Source organism: Bombus huntii, chromosome 5 (genome assembly GCF_024542735.1).
Source record: "Bombus huntii isolate Logan2020A chromosome 5, iyBomHunt1.1, whole genome shotgun sequence".
Lineage (NCBI taxonomy): Eukaryota > Metazoa > Arthropoda > Insecta > Hymenoptera > Apidae > Bombus > Bombus huntii.
In genome coordinates this window covers 4,922,614-4,935,767 of record NC_066242.1, presented here as the reverse complement: position 1 = coordinate 4,935,767, position 13,154 = coordinate 4,922,614, and the positions used below count along the sequence as shown (strand labels likewise).

The 13,154-nt window shown below is 38.9% G+C and overlaps 1 protein-coding gene across 1 annotated transcript in view; it reads left to right on the top strand.

Annotated features, from left to right (window-relative positions):
• LOC126865951 (acetylcholine receptor subunit alpha-like 1) overlaps window positions 1-13,154 on the top strand; it is a 162,381-nt gene that overhangs the window by 88,750 nt on the left and 60,477 nt on the right. Inside the window, exon 3 of the mRNA XM_050618920.1 lies at window positions 3,597-3,641. Coding sequence (XP_050474877.1) covers window positions 3,597-3,641 — 45 coding nt within the window. The remainder of the gene's footprint in view (window positions 1-3,596; window positions 3,642-13,154) is intronic.

The window sequence follows — 13,154 nt, the reverse complement described above, 5'->3', positions numbered from 1 at the left end:
TCTCGACGACGGCTGAGACGGGGAAAGTGAAACTTGAAATTACACGCGACAGAGGGAGGAAGAAGAAGGTGGGGGAAAAGAAGATAGGGTGTAACGGGCGGAAAATGGATCGCAACCGGGGGTGGCCCCGGGAAAACACAGTTTCCTCGTATTCTTCTATTCGTACGTCCCCGGAGTAAGCTCGATGCAGACCCCTCTGTTTTCTTTCGACATCCAATTTCCATAACATTAGACCGGCTACACGTAAACTGACGCGGCTGTTTTCTGCAGCGCTTCGTTTAGGATCGTCAGCCAATGAACGGGGCCAGGCAATGCGTTTACACGTCAGACCTTTCAGATAACCTGGGCGTATCGAGGCAACCTAGGCTCGACTCTTTACGCCGTCACGTATCGTTTCAGAAGTAGCACGATACTTTTAGGGGATAACGGCGTGACAATAAGGAACGATCGCATTTTCCTTTTTTCCAGTCTTCTACTCGACATCCAGCGAAATCGTTTAAATTACTTGAAACGTAAGATGATTTCTACTTTTTAAGAAAGAAGATACCTTCAAACGCTGTTGTACATTAATAGATCTTGTCCGAATATCACTGGATATTGGTTTGAGTTTGAGAAAAATAGCTTTCTCGTTGAATTATCAGAATTGGTTGAGATATCGTGACTATTTGTTTCACTACATCATAAAGTATCTATAGCATAATCTTATATATCCGAACAAGTTAGGGGACGAAAATTCGGATAGTCGAGAAATTCTGATGATAGAGCTCCATTAGTTACTCTCTCCAGCTCTTCTTCTTTTTATCTGATTCGGATAATAGGAGCCTATGTTTGGAAAACTGAAGCTGAACAGTTCAACTGTTCCTTTCTTATTGTTGAAGTAATTACTTCAAGAAAAACTCTACGCCTTTTCTTTTGTATATCCGTGACCTGGAGACCGCTGTTACGAAGAGAATAGAATTTAGTGAAAAAATTGAAGATAAGGAGAGGTCCATAATACTGTGCCCTTGAATAGAAATTTTGTCTTGGGTTACAAGGTCTAGAAACAAAGGAGCTATAAGTAGGTTTCTATTGCTGTTTCTTGTACCCTTCAGCTAGAGCTACACATTAAGGTTCACTTTTTGCTAATGTCCTTTGCTATAAATATAGGAACGTGCTCTCTATCATGCTTCCTATTTTACTGTAACACTGTAAGAGTGAGGATCTGGATCTGCACACACTATACTTATACCTATACTTACTTCAATATATTTTTCTATTATAAATTCACCAACTTGTTCCTCCATCAGTCAACCTCGACACTTATCACGTGTAATTTACTCAAATTAGAAACAAACGTTTGAACACATTCTCTATAAAAATACACGTTTCTATATACTAAGAACGAATTATATATTCTAATAACGAAGTTCTACTATAATTAATGCTCGACACCTGAGTTTTGTTTCATTCGAACACTCGCAAAGTAGTTGGAGATTATTACTTGACCCATCGTCTGTTCGCGCCGCAACAGTGTTTGACAAGTGAAACGAACAGCAAAATAAGATGATTCGTTGTCAGACGTACTTTACGTTGCAACGTACAAAGATCTGCGTGAATTTTACCTTATGTCTGCCTGTCTCTTGGTTTTTATGCTTCTCAGGTTTCTGAAAAACACTTCTAGCGTCTTTAAACAAATTGTTATCCATATTTCACCGCATAACAAAAGCTGAGGCGGCAGCTAAGCAAACTAGCGCGTCCACGACACGTTGGAAATACTTAAGTCTCATATTTCTACGTTAATAACGCAAATTTTCTTAACGTTTTAAATAGCACGCGAGATAAACCGTGCCCGCGGCAACACGGCGAATTCATTTACGTTGCATAATTGCAGCACACAGACAGTGGCCGTATCTCGGCCCCGCTCAGAATAACAATTTCCGCTGTAATTTGAAGCAGGACGCTCGCGTATAAAAACGATTTATACGATCGCGATCGCATCTGACGGCTGTGTTCAAACCGGCATTCCCATCGTGAAATTTCAAATATTCCCTATATCCGGATCGCCAATTCCAAAACGGAACGAAACGAGAAAGAGTTGACTTTTCATCAATTTGTCGGGAAATTTACATAGAAAAAATGTCGAATAATTGTTCACATCCGAATTACCGCGTGTAATTGCGCCAGGCGTTCGTAGCACCAATCTCTTCTAATCCACGTGACAGCGTCCCCATTGGAACCATAATTCTCGTCCCTTTGTGAAAACGGTCGTAGGTTTTGTTACGCGACGGCTTATCTTCGTTTCCTCTCTTATTTTTCTTCCTATACTGCAGTTTTCCGGGAAAACAGGGGTAGAGAGGAGGCAGAAGCGCGGCCGGATCACGCTGGCAAATCCTCGCTGGCGGTGTCTTCGCTAAAACCTCGCGCTCCGCTCGAAGGAAAACGGAACGTTTGTCGAAAACAGGAATCTAATTGCCGGATCAAGGGATTTGCTCGGCGCATTCTTAACGACGCCCGCCTTTCCAAGAGAGAAAGATCGAGCGTCGATCACCAAGGATCGTTGAGCCCTTTGATCCTTCTGTTCGACTGAAATTGCTTTCCTGCTACGTATTTTTGACGTGAGATGGAGAATAAGTAATTGGCGATGGTACGTGTTCAGTGATCAATAAAAATAAATAAAATTGAAATAGTAGATGTAACAGTAGCGATACAGGGTATTCTTTAACTCTGCTGTTCCAATGAAATTACCTTTCTATTACAAACTTTTGATATATTAGGTTGTCGGAAAAATGTCTTTCTTTCACAAACGTGTTTTTTACAACAGTGCATCTTCATACAAACGTGAAGCCAAGTCTGTGAAATGTCGCGGTGTTTATCTCAACAGAACAAAATGGATCGTATGTAATTCGACAAAATAATATAAAACAAAAAACGTTATTATTATTTCCTCATAAAAGGAAAGAAATTTTTCGGACAACCAATACTACCGGAAATAACTAGTTGGCAATACATATGTGTTTAACGACGAATAGTAAAATAGAAATGATAAAAGTAATAGTGTTTAATACAATAAATAGCGTCGTGTATTTTCCTCGCAATACTCTTAAACTACCTGAACATTATATTTCCGGCAAAAAATGTACGATACTATTTAAAAAACACCTGTGCTTCACTCTTTAATTAATTAATAGGTTCAAGATCAAACAGATTGATCTCAGAATAGCGTTAATCGACTCGGGAAACTTCTTTGCGAATGCTTTGGAAATCTCATTATCGCGATGAGCCAGTATCTATTCCGCTTAAATAAATCAGCATCTAATTATTTTTGAGCTTATTCCAAACTGCAGTTGACGTTGTCGATCATAGTAAGAAAGATTTACGAAAAATTTCGAAGCTCTGAGCGGCGAGAAATTGAATCTGCGTATACATCGGAGGTAAGATGATTTGTTGGGTTGCTCGATGGCCAGGAGGCTCGTTTCTCCTCTCTTCGTTGCACGCCTATCGTTCCAATATCTGCAAAACCCAATAAATCCGTCCTCCGGTAACTAGAAACCCTCAAGACCGTAGAATGCTTCTGGACATCCGATCTTCAAGTGTCTTCTTTCTGCTTTCTTTTTCAGAACCTGAAGAACCAGATCATGACGACGAACGTTTGGGTGGAACAAGTGAGTACCACTTTCAATATACATCTAATTTTAATTTCGCAATTTTAAGTATCATTCTCGGATGATTCTCTTTTCATTCCCTCGAACATTATGTCTTGGTAATATACTGTCTACATGCTAATTAACCATGGTTCGCGCAGCCGTGTATTAATTGAAACTCGCCGAGTTAATATTCGCTTTTAAAAAGTCGGCTCGTTAAATTAACCGTGCCGGGGGCGCGCAACAGTGGCCAAAAGTACAAACTATGGGAAGCAAAGAAGAAAAAAGAAAAGAAAGAAAAGGAACTAAATTTTGTTTGACGGTTGAACGCGCAGGTTTCAGGAAACTCGTGGCTGGTTTCGTTCGCGCCACTGGAATTAAATATATGGCCGCGTTTCCATTTCCGTGGCGTTGTCCCCGAGCGAAAACGCCGCGACTCAACTTAACGAACCGTACCGTCGCCGATTCGCGAAACGATTCCCAGGAGCCGGCGGAATAGGTCGTAGGACCTTATGCCAGCGAAATCCGTGCAAGTCGGTCGTTCACGGTGGAAAACGATCGCCAGAAAGATGAGAACGAAACGTGATTTTCCTCTGCCGTTACTATAGCCGGACGAGAGAACGGGTAAACAGGGAGAAATTCGGAATCGCTGCGAAAGAGGAGGACGCGCGTCGCTTTGACCATCAGCTGCTATATCTCTCCTTTCTGCTAGGTTTGGAATTTCAAAGCAGACGAATTTCATTTCGTGCTTGTTGACTACATTCGAAATCGGAATCGCGAAACGGTAGTCGATCCTTATTGACATACCACTTCTTGCCAGTCTTCTCTCCCTCTTAGGCCTCTTCCCGTTCCATGCGATTCAATGTCTGCAGACACTTTTATCTATGCCATTTCTCCGCTTTCTTCTTCTATTTTCCCTTCGCATTTTGTTTCACGAATTCAGCGACGATAAGAGAGAGAATTCGCGTGTCTAGCGAATAGCATCATTATTCTATGCTGGTAGCAGTGTTACACTTCCATCGCCTTTATGCGATTTTTATTTCAATCTCAGATACGATGTTAAAAAATTCAATCGCGCGATTTGTGACACGGTTTCAACATGTGCTGTTTCCGGAGCTTGCTAACTATTACGATACCTGATACAGTTTTTAGATAATTAGTCGCTTCGAATTTCGCATACGTACAAAATGAGCATTCCAAGTACGCGGCAACAAACTGCGACGTTATTTGCAAAATTGATTAAAACGGTATATATAAACAAAGAAGATACTCGACTTGTCATATATGAGTGGTGATATCGAACATACAAATTATCTACAGTCCAATGTTCTGGATAAGGTCTAACGATTTGTCTAGTTTACTTACTCTGCTTTTCTTTAAATGTCAGGGTATCTATGAAAGCAAGTGTACATTCGAATTTTTACATATCCGACTGACCTTCAGAACCATCCACGAACACTGTCACACAAAACAAGAAGTCGACGTTGAAGTTGAATCGAGAATTGTAATTGGGATTCCTTTTTATTCTCGGACAACACAGCAGAGAGTTGAGCGACGAATCGCGACCCGTAGTGTTTCGGGAGCAAAAGAGGGTGCAAGAAATTAGGTGCAAGTCTGGAGGAATTTTTTTCAAAGCGTCTGCTGGAATCGGCGAGCAACTGGCTGGCAGCCTGTTGGTTTTTCGTCGGTATTCTTTCCTTTTGGCGCGGCCACTAGTCGTTTGTCCGCGTCAATAGATCTCGCGCCTCTTTTTCTTGCATCTGGCCGGTGGAAAGACAGGGAAGGGACACGTACGTAACACACCGACAGGGAAAAGTGTGCCGTCGGCCAGGATCATCTGCCAAGCGAAGTGGCTGTTCTTTATCAGTCGCGAGAAATTGTTTGCCGTTGTTGGAGATCGCAAGGCAAGTCGAACCTCCCCGTTGCTTATTTTGGAAGTTCACCGATGCCGGAATAAACAATCGTGTGTATGCTACTGGGGTGGCGCGCTGCAACGGTTTAGTCCCCTCATTGTTTTCTCGATCGTTGATGATGGACAACCTCTGTTTCTTTGTCTAGACGAAGTATCTTCTACTATGAGTTTGTTCATTAATTCTGAATGTAAATATTCAGCATCAAGACAATACATTAGCGTATAGTACATAGTTCAATGATGCATTTAATTAGTTTTAAATGAAATATACACCCGAAACTAAATGAGGAGGGGAAGCATTGACAGAGAAATGAAACTGGATGAAGGTAAATGGCAACTTTAGAATATTAGAAACAGCTATTCTCGAAAGATTGTTGCTGATGAAGAAATGGACGAGTGTGCAATGACTGGGTCGCGGTACGAAACACTGGGCTTCTATTATGCATCATAAATCAGTAATTTTATTTATTGATAAAATATCTATCCTACGTTATACTTGATTTTGTCTGTTTTAATTTAATGTACAATTGGAGAAATGGATAGATTACATGAAAGTTTGTTAAACATGCTTGTGTTATATTTAGTTCACGAGTAATTGTTATTTATGTCATTGGGAGCAGAAGATGTGAAAGTATTTGATAGTAAAGAAGTAGCGAGTTGAGAGATTGAAATTTATTAATTAGCATCTGCTGGTATTGAGAAGGTTTGTAGCACATCGGATTTTAATATGATTTTCTATCTATATGATATTCTATCTATACAAAGCGCGCGACAGTACAGATTATTATCGTACAAATTGCAATTCATACAATATGACACCCATTGACGTAATACTATATATTATTGTTAATTAAAATGTGATGTCTAATTTCCTAAAGGGAACAGGGTACAGCATATAGAAAATTGTTAAACACATTTAATCGCCTTGTATTGATTCTCAAATAATTTTATTAATTATGTGTTCAAAATCAGAAAAGATTACAAGTTATGAGAATAAATTGAAATTCATTAAGAGAAAAATAGAATTTTTAAATAACTCTATCCAGTTTATATACGAGCGTAGAGATAACTTTGAAGTATCTTTCAATAGAAATAAATCGAATGTTATTAGTTATTGAAGTGTACGTGAATGTTACATGTATACATATAGCGAAAGTTAAGTTCGTACTTGAGCTCAAGTAGCTATATTTCAACATTGAACTCATCAAAAGAAGTAAAGTACAGAAAAGAACTAAACCATGCGACTTATCAATCATAGCACGCATGATTGAATGACGAGATCTCGTTACCTTTGATTTGATTACGTTTGCTCCTTCAAATCTACGAACATGGTTCGATCCCGTGACTCTGAGCGAATACGAAGAGTTAAATTCCATGGATAATCACTTAATAGATACACTTTACATTGGCAAGGATTTTATATGAAGTAGTTAAACGAAAAAATAAGTATTGTATTTAAAATAAAAAATAGAATTAAATAGAAATAAAGTACCATTTAAAAGATTCCAAAGATGTAGTTAATATTAGATAAAATAAAATAAATCATTAATTTAATTGTTACGAATTGATGTTTTTATTGTTTTAAATTAATAATGGCATTGTTTCGAATCAATGGTATCATTAAGAGTATAATCGTTTTAAATTAATGGCATGACCATCAAAAAGTAATGGAATGTTAATGGTTTTAAATTAGCAGTGTATTTTTATAAATTAATGAAACAACTGTTATATATTAACAGCACAATTGTTATAAATATAAATTAACAGTGGGATTGTTTTAAGTTAAAAGTATAATTGTTTGAAATTAATGACATATTGTTTTAAATCAACAGTGGAATTGTTTTCAATTAGTGTTAATTACGTCAAAAATGTTAATGGTATAATTGTTTGAAATTAATGACATATTGTTTTAAATCAACAGTGTAATTGTTTTCAATTAGTGGTACACGTATTTTATATTAACGGTATATTTTTCTCCAATCTGCACTTGAAATGGTTGATCGAGAGTTAATAACTTTTGCCGATATCATGAAAAATGATTTTTTTGTTACAACACAATCAAATTTATCAATTTTATAATTTTTATTATAAATTGACGGCTGTCTTTTCATTTTTACAATCCATCCCAGTACTTTATAACAATCTATACATTTTCTTAATTTCATTTTTAGCATAGACCATTGTTCAACAATTAATTATTAAATATATAAATCAAATATATTTGCACACGCGCAATCTATGTTTTACTTTCTAATATAAAATTACCTTGAAGTATTGTTCTACTTCATTTCATCAATTATTCGTTTAATTACCTACGTTACTCTACTCAATAATGTAATTTGATAAAAAAACTCTCTATTTGTATTTAATGTACGGCAGCATTCTGTTTATTTGAACGTGTCGTGCGAAAAATACTTACGTTCTCATTACTTACAATTTCTAATTCGTATAATAGTAAATAGTTCACGTTCAGATAGGCGAATTCATTTACCAGAAGTTTGTTTAATCGGGCACCAACTCAAGTCTTGTTCGAGCAAATGGAGCGCATTTAAACGGACTAATTGCAATCATCGCGACATATAAATCGTAGAGAGCGCCGATTTTTTCCAAGTCGACATTTCACAACGTGAGACTCGAAGGCACATTTAACGACACGTCTATCCTTAGTCAATGGGATATGCATCTCGAACCTTATACGTTTCATTTGGCGGAACGACTGTTCGTTAGAACGTGCATTCATTGTAACTATAACTTAAGATCGCTCAGCAATTAAATTACGATCGTGGAGGATACAATTTCCCAGCATAACGTGAACAGAATTGTGAATAGCTATAGCATCACAGCGTTAATCGGGCTAGTATCGATTTTTAATAACTTTCCTGAAGTGAATCACTTTTTCTGGCGGAGTTCAGACGAAACGCAGGCAAAGGCAATTCCAATGAAGTGCAAGAATTAATTGAAATTCGTTGGATGGTCAAAGGGATGCTGAAACGAAAAGTGGAAAGTTTTGTTCCATTGAATACGCCTTTCTCCGTGAGCATATCGCGGTTCTTATGAAAATCGGCTTCCGATACACTTTGCCAGCCTCGTGCTCTATTTTATCAAGGTCGTTGCATCTCGATTCTCAGGCCCGTTTGTTCCGGCAACGTTTGGCGGTCAAAGGGGATGCTACATCGTGAAAATTGCCCCGATGATATTTACATAGGGATACCATTTCGACAAGTTTTCCGTTTCTTGGCCCTTTGTGACTCTGTATTTGCAGTTCGTTTATGTTTCTACGATGGAAAGCGCGGTTAGAAGATTCAATTTCTGATTACTCGCGATACCTTGAAACGAACGATTCGAGAAAAAACAGCAGAAAGAAGAATTTTTAATTCGACGGAAAACTTCCTCCACGTTTCTCTTTGTTCGTTTTATCGTTGCCCGTGGAACGACTGTGAATTTAATAATAGAATGGGTAGCTCGGCCAACTAAGTGTTCATGCTGCTTGTGTTGCTGACTCGCGTAGCGGTTATTTAATAATTGGAATACAGACGAAATGGGACTTTGCTAAAATTACGTAGCGAGAATTCGTTTTCTTTCGCTTCTCCGTATCGGTGAAGGCTTTTCAAACGGGTACGCCAGAGTTCTGATATTTATTTCTTGTTTGGTTAGCTCTTGAAATGATCGTTCAACGATAATGTAACATAAAGGGAAAATAACAAATTCACTGGAGATCGACGACGTATCGTATCCTGATATTGTTCAAATAATCGTCGCGATACTACGTCGTACGAAAGTGAAATAATAGAAAAGTATATACAAAAACTGAATATTAACTGTTGAGAATTGTGGGTCTTAGTCGCCGAAATAAATGTATAGGAACACTCACATTACATGTAGGAATGATATTAAAATAGTTTCATATTTATTGAATGTGTGATTTACAAGATATTCGTAGATACACATTGCACGTGTCTCATGTACGGAATCATGCGTACGGAACAGTTGCATTCTTCTGTTTTACGAGACGCTGCGCGCGCACATACTCCCATACACATTCATACTCATACATGTGTGTCACTACTACATAACTAATCCAGTGTAAGACACAAAATTACACATATCTCAATATCAACATTGGTTCAAAGTCAATTTTTCAAAGGAGACAGCTGGATTACGTGTCATACAACAATTCTTATCTCTAATTCTCCTCAATTTCGTTTCTGTAATCCGAAAGGAACCCTTCGATATGACGTTTAACCCGGCGGTTGGTTAAACACGAATAACCATCGACTCTTGCAACTCCTGAAGAAGCAGACAGCCGAATATCTGTAAAATTGGCCGCATTTATTCTAGCATCTCGGCATTGTTGGTAGTAGCTGGTGTATCTAGCACTTGCAAGTGCTTTCACGACCGATTGTAGGGCTGAGCACCAACAGTGAGACCACAAACAGTCTTGTTCCACTCGCTCGATTAAAATCCCACCCTTCTCTCTGTCTCCTCGAACCAGCGTGGTTTCTTATCGCGGAGAAAAGTTCCGCTGTTCATAACACGTAGTATTTTGGTCTACGAAAACTTTCGAAGAATAACGAATGAGCAAAGAATCCGAATCGTTCGATGCTTAACAGTAAGAATCGAACTTAATTGCAGATATCGTTACCGCATAAATTCCATTACTTTTCTATTCGCGTAACCGAGTCGCCATTCGAACTAAAAACGCTGCAAGAACTGCGATCCAAGTCGCATAATTTCGACGGTGAAAGGATATTTAAAGGCAATTTCGAATAATCTCGTTTCGAGAGTTTATTCTTTCATGAAAATTAATGTCACTTATACTGGCAATCCTCCAGTTTCTTAACGAAAACAGTGCCGTAGATTTGCCCTGAGCTTAAGATCGCTTAATCCGCCGATCGCGCTATTATTTCGCATTCTTTTAGACAAATCGATCGAAACACGCCTAGTGCAAGGAAAATCTTGTTGCGTATAATATAACCGCGGTAAAAGCCGATGGAACGTGTTGTGCCAGCGTGAGCCAGTTTCTTCGTGCTGTTGGCATCGTCAGACGGCGGAATAAGCTGGCAATCTTCGTACATCGGCTGCTGCGACTGTGAATTCCCTCTCTTTTCGCAAATCCATCGAAAATTCAGCAGACTAGGGGAACAGGCTCGTGACGTCGCCGCGGAAATACGAAAATTTCTAGATATCCATGAATTTAAAGGGTTACACGACAGCTCGACGGCCTTGTCGTTCTAAATCGAGCGCAATTTTAGTTTCCCGCCCCACGGAGAGCTACTAGCTTTCTCCTTCGAGGCCGATGACTTTCCGATATAACGCGACAGCATTCGCTGAAAACGATAAGGCCACCGCCAACCAAACAGTTTAACTTAGGTTCTGGTCCGTATCGAATCTCGTTTACGTTCGCAGTTGCTATTTTTAAACAGAGATATTGTGAACAGTAATTAACGCATCCCTTGCCATATCGATTTTTAGGATTCTTTGTTCATCGATCATCTTTTTGTTCATATTGCCGCCCTTTATTAAAACATTTCAACGCATCCGAGAAGGCTTAAGTTTTATTATTTTCTTTAAAATATCTACTCATTACGTATTTCATAACAGCCATGTATAATTATCATAGATAAGTATACTTGGTTGATAATGTTTCATTAACGTAGCGATTAATGACATGCATCATATACTTTAACATAAGGAAATACATGTATGAATAATTGTTACTTTCCTAATGTTTCCTAATGTTGTCTTGTTTTAATTTCAATCTAAGATCTACAAGTTAACAATCGCTATAAATAAACTAATTGCTATTTAGGGGTGTAACACGTTAACAAAATACAATGTAACAGTAAATTGATAAAATAAGATTTAAAATACATAGACGCGTAATACTATAGAACTATGTATAACGTTCGAAATGCGTCGTAAAAACATCATTATCTATATTCAATGGTTGGTGTGTAATTTTATAAAATATTTCACGCTTAGTTTAGTAATAAAAGTAACCAACCGAACGGAAAGTTCGTAGGCGTATCTACACGCCCAGCGTGGAACGTATTAAATCCACCCTTTGAGTGAGACGTCGAGCCATTACTTTCCGTCGAATATAACCGAGCGCTGTTCGTCTATCTTCGCGTTACAAAGTTTATTATAGCAGATTCTGGACTCGTAAGAAATTCACCGGCGTTGAATCAACGCGTACAAAACATTCTGAAAACGGTTGACAGTCTCGATTTCACTGAACGAGGTTAAGGAGGAATAAAATACGACCCCGTGGTAGCCCGAAAGCGATATCCATTTCTAGCATGGAAGACTAACAAGCGGTATTTGTCAAGCAGTTTCAAAAGCGATATCCAAAGTAGTTTGCCTCGCGGCGACGGCGTCAAATTGGCATCGTTTTTTCCCAGTGTCGCCGCGACCGGTCGCGATTTTACGAGCTCGTACGGTCCTCCTTGTATCGGCGTGCTTCTCCTCGCGTAATTTATCGCCGCGCCGAGGAGAAAAGGAAATTTTTATGGGCCAGCGAGTCGTACTTTTCAGACGAACGGTCTTACTGGCCAGATTTTTATTAATCTACTTTTCTTGTCTCAAAGAAACCGATTGGAATTTAAGAGCCGACGACTCAAAGGGACGGATCTGAGCCAACGACTTTTACAATTGCGGCACGTTTACAGATTCGATAAAGTTTTAACAGCTGTCGTAAATAGTTTGTGCGCGTATTGGTCTCGGAAACAGTTTAGCAGCGATTGAACAGGATCTAAGTCGGACAATTGGCACATCAAGTTGGACATTTATGAGGAATATGCAAAAGTACGCAGAACGCACGTAAAAATACATAAACATACATGTAAAACGTATACAAAATACGAAAGGAGAGTGCTTGTTGTACAATCACAAACAAGACATTCCTCTGCTTGATACTTCCGGCGCAGGTACTAATTTGTTTAAAGCGTCGCGGTGCATCCGAAAGGTGGTTATAACGTCTGATCTATCGCCACTTTGCGACGCAGCAGAAATTTCGATAGGAGGAAGAGCGACCGCTTCCGACGAGGCTAACAAACGGGCCTCGTGAAACAACGATGGGGCCGTAGTTTCCTGAGGAAATTTCGGTCGTTCAATTTAATGAGTACATCGCGTGGCAGCCGCGGTGGACAAAGTGTTAATTGCTTTAGCGCAATTGAATCGACTCCGCGCCGTGCACGCTGTAATCGAGCGAATATATTCCGCCAATGATGGCCCTCCGTTTGTCCGAGTAAAGGGTTTATTGGCCTGACAATCATTTTCAGGTTGCGTTATTTTTCAATCGCAGCGTGTCATCGATACGTATTTCACTCGTTTCATTTCTTTTGTTCTCTTCTACGAGTAGAATATTGTCATAACCTGCATGGTTTTTAAAAAGAAATATTAAAAAAAAAAGAAAAACGGGGAAATAAATAAATAAATGGTTACGGGTTATTTGTGTTTTTTTAAAAGTCTCGAAATGGTTCGCTGGCATTCGCAACGGTAATTGATTTAAACGGAGTTAGGCGAATCGTGCGCGGAATTTTTGCCGAATAGGACGAAACTTGGCTAATTGCAGGCGGAATAATTCATGCCCGTGGGAATCGATACGTCTCCGGGATCGTTCT